The following is a 3,042-nucleotide window of genomic DNA, read 5'->3' as shown; positions in this document are numbered from 1 at the left end:
CTAGCAACTGAGCATCTCTTAGTGCTACAAAATTTCAGTTATTCATAGGTGGTTAGTGCTTAATGACTAACTTGCATTGCAGATACCAAAGGATGAGGAAGGGGAGCCACTGTATGAAGAATTCATATGTCATCAATGCTCGCCTGTTTGTTATTTCTTGAAACTCTATCCTGATACGATCTGGGCTTCTAGTAAGCAGAGTTCTGTGTCAGAAGCTGTTACTGCCAATTCAAATGGTATGGAAGGAGGTTCATCAGGTCATGCTGACACTGAGAAAAATGAAAACGGTGCTCCTGTAGACCATCAAAGCATTGAAAATACCTTTGTCGAGGAGAACCGTACAATAGACATTGCAGCTTCAGATAAGTCCATTTTGGGTGACAATTCAGGCGGCAACTGTAAGATAGGAGTGGATATAAATACAACATCAGCTGATTTGGAGAAAACTATGCCCTTTTTCATGTCAAAAGGCTGGAGAGAGACCCTGTGTAAATGTGGAACATGCACCAACTTCTATGCACAACGAGGCATTGCACATCTTACTGATAAGGAGGACTCTATTGAGGAATATGAGAAGATAGCTAAGCAGAAAAGGGAGAAGAAGTTGGAGCAGCAGGAAGGAGCTGAAGCTAACTTCATCAATTCACTTAACCATGTCCAGAAGATAGAGATTCTGAGTGGCATCAATGACATGAAAAATGAGCTTCAATCCTTTATGGTAAAATTCTCTGCTTATTTGACTGTTGCTCACTTGTCCATGAGTTGTTGGTTATCTCTACATGCACTGATACCTGTAGCTTGTGTGCCTCCATGCTTGTGCTATCTAGTCATCGAAATTAAACAACTATACTAATACAGAGAAAGGGTTCAAGGTCAGCATAGTTCAAAGTCCATCAGTACTCCTAGCTTCTTAGCAATACAACAATAACAATAGTTTATATTCATCACAGTAAATCTCTGATTTTAAATCACCATTGTCATTGTCAATTGGCTATATAATAGAGTCAGTTATTGTTTGCAACATGATCTAGTTACTGGTTAATTAAAAGTAAGTGCTGCAACAAATACCTAATCAAATAACGTGGCAGCAACCATGGTGGCATTGCTTAATTACCAATACCTAATTACATGGCCGACATCCAGTTTCTTTTTTTGATTTGGTCTGAGTTTGTGAGTTCTCATATAGTTCTGGTTAAAACTTAGAAGTTCTGCTCCTTATTCTAAATATAGCAGAATGGGTTATTGACAATTTTTCTCATGGTGAAATGTGAATTATACACTAAGCGGTGTTAATTAGGATCTCAGAGCGTACATGCCCAGGTCAATCTATAAAGATAAAATTATTTTTCTTCAACAAATATGCTTCATCGCACATGGTATCAAATAAGATCAGGCTAGGCAGCACTGCCGCATCTACCAGACTTTTTTCTTCTGAAAAGGAGGGAATTCCTCTAGCCTCTGCATCGATTGATGCACTCAGCCATCTTTATTGCAAAGTATTGGAACTGTAGAAGTGAAAACCAAGAAAAACAGACTCTAAAAGGCGATAAAGACCACAGTAGAGTTTATGCCACAGCTCTTGCATCACATATACTTAGACTGCCATCCAAATTGGTTGAATAGTCTGATCTACCATCAAGTGGCTGCACCCAGAGAACAAAGAATCATGTGTTTCTAGACGATGAGTAAGCACCATGCATGGATCCAATGTGTAGTCATATGAATAATCTTCAAGGAAATAGGCAACAATTTTTTGGTAAAAATAATAATATCATTACAATATGTGTATGATCAAACATGGGTTGTTTTCAATATCGTGTTTTAGAGAAGTTAGATACTTTATGCATAGGAGTATAACAAAAATGGAACATTCGGGACACAGCCAACCTCCCTTGGATACGGGTCATCTGTGACATACATGAAAGTGTCACCAGGGGTTGGTGCTAAATGTTGCTGGCGTCATAGGACTGAATGCACCCCCACAGGCCTGCATGGTAGGATCAGGGGTTCTCTAACAGGGATGCAAGTATCCAACATGTTTTGCACAACTCATTTGCAGTCTCAAATTTGCATGCATATTTCACTAATTTGTTGTTCTGCATATAAATATATTCTTGATTATCTGAATCAATATATTTGAATTTGAATTTATTTGATATGTATATATCTGCATTGCCATTCACATTTTTAAAGAAATTCTCATTTCATTGTTCATATCTGCCCATGTGATTTATGTTAACTACAATTTTATTTCAACATGATGGCAAATTGTGTCCTTTTCCTTGTCTTATTAAGTTGTACTGTGTAGTTTATGCATATTTATGGTTCATTTCTTTCGTCCATGTACCTGATGGGTGTTTATTCGTAACTTTGAGCAGGAATCCTTTGATCCATCAAAACCTGTTACATCTGACGATGTAAAATCTATTTTCAAGAACCTTGCTAGGAAGAAGCAGAGGTTATCCTGAGCTTCAATTGCTTCAGGTCTTGCTTGAGAGGGTGTGCCCCGCTGCTGCTACTCTAAAATTTCCAACTGCTATCTGGCCACCGTCTTGGTGTGGGTACTGTTAACTTATGCTGTGGCCACCACGGCGTGTTTATCTACTGTACTGTAATGCTAGCTTCGTCGTAGTTGTGCTAGATGTTTCAAAGTCAGCTCGTGGTAGTGATCCGAGCGACCGCTGGAGTGAACTGCATGTTCCATTGGATCAGAACTTTGTGGTGATTCGCATTGCCCAAAAATGTGTTCTCCATTGCTGCTGCAGAGAACTTGCTCTTGGGTTTTGGCTTACTTGGTGACGGCTTTGCTGGTTTGTTTGGGTGGGGTGGTGTGGGCTGCTGCTGCCGACCAATGTTTGCCGCTCTCTATTAGCATAGTGATTGTGGCTGAAACTCCAGCACGGCTTCAACACAGGCCCCACAACTTAATAGAAGTCCATATTACAGAGACTCCCAAAGAGGCACGTCTTTGAAGTTAAACGGTAGGAGCAGGCAGACCTCCCGGCCAGTATCTGCTGCATGTTCTCCTGCATCCTTTTCACC

At 40.1% G+C, this 3,042-nt stretch overlaps 1 protein-coding gene across 2 annotated transcripts in view; it reads left to right on the top strand.

Annotated features, from left to right (window-relative positions):
* The window catches only part of LOC119328682 (putative E3 ubiquitin-protein ligase UBR7), a 5,297-nt gene extending 2,520 nt beyond the window's left edge, over nt 1-2,777 (top strand). Inside the window, exons 4-5 of one of the 2 annotated variants that reach the window (XM_037601661.1) lie at nt 83-718; nt 2,379-2,777. In XM_037601661.1, the coding sequence (XP_037457558.1) occupies nt 83-718; nt 2,379-2,468 (726 nt within the window). In that variant the 3' untranslated portion in view covers nt 2,469-2,777. Of the gene's footprint in view, nt 1-82; nt 869-2,378 lie in introns of those variants that run through there. The other variant, XM_037601660.1, reaches the window with a different exon arrangement.
* The last annotated feature ends 265 nt before the right edge of the window (nt 2,778-3,042 follow it).

The sequence above is a fragment of the Triticum dicoccoides genome, chromosome 7A (assembly GCF_002162155.2).
Source record: "Triticum dicoccoides isolate Atlit2015 ecotype Zavitan chromosome 7A, WEW_v2.0, whole genome shotgun sequence".
NCBI lineage: Eukaryota > Viridiplantae > Streptophyta > Magnoliopsida > Poales > Poaceae > Triticum > Triticum dicoccoides.
Note: the sequence above shows the minus strand (reverse complement) of the source record. Positions and strands in the feature narration are given on the sequence as shown.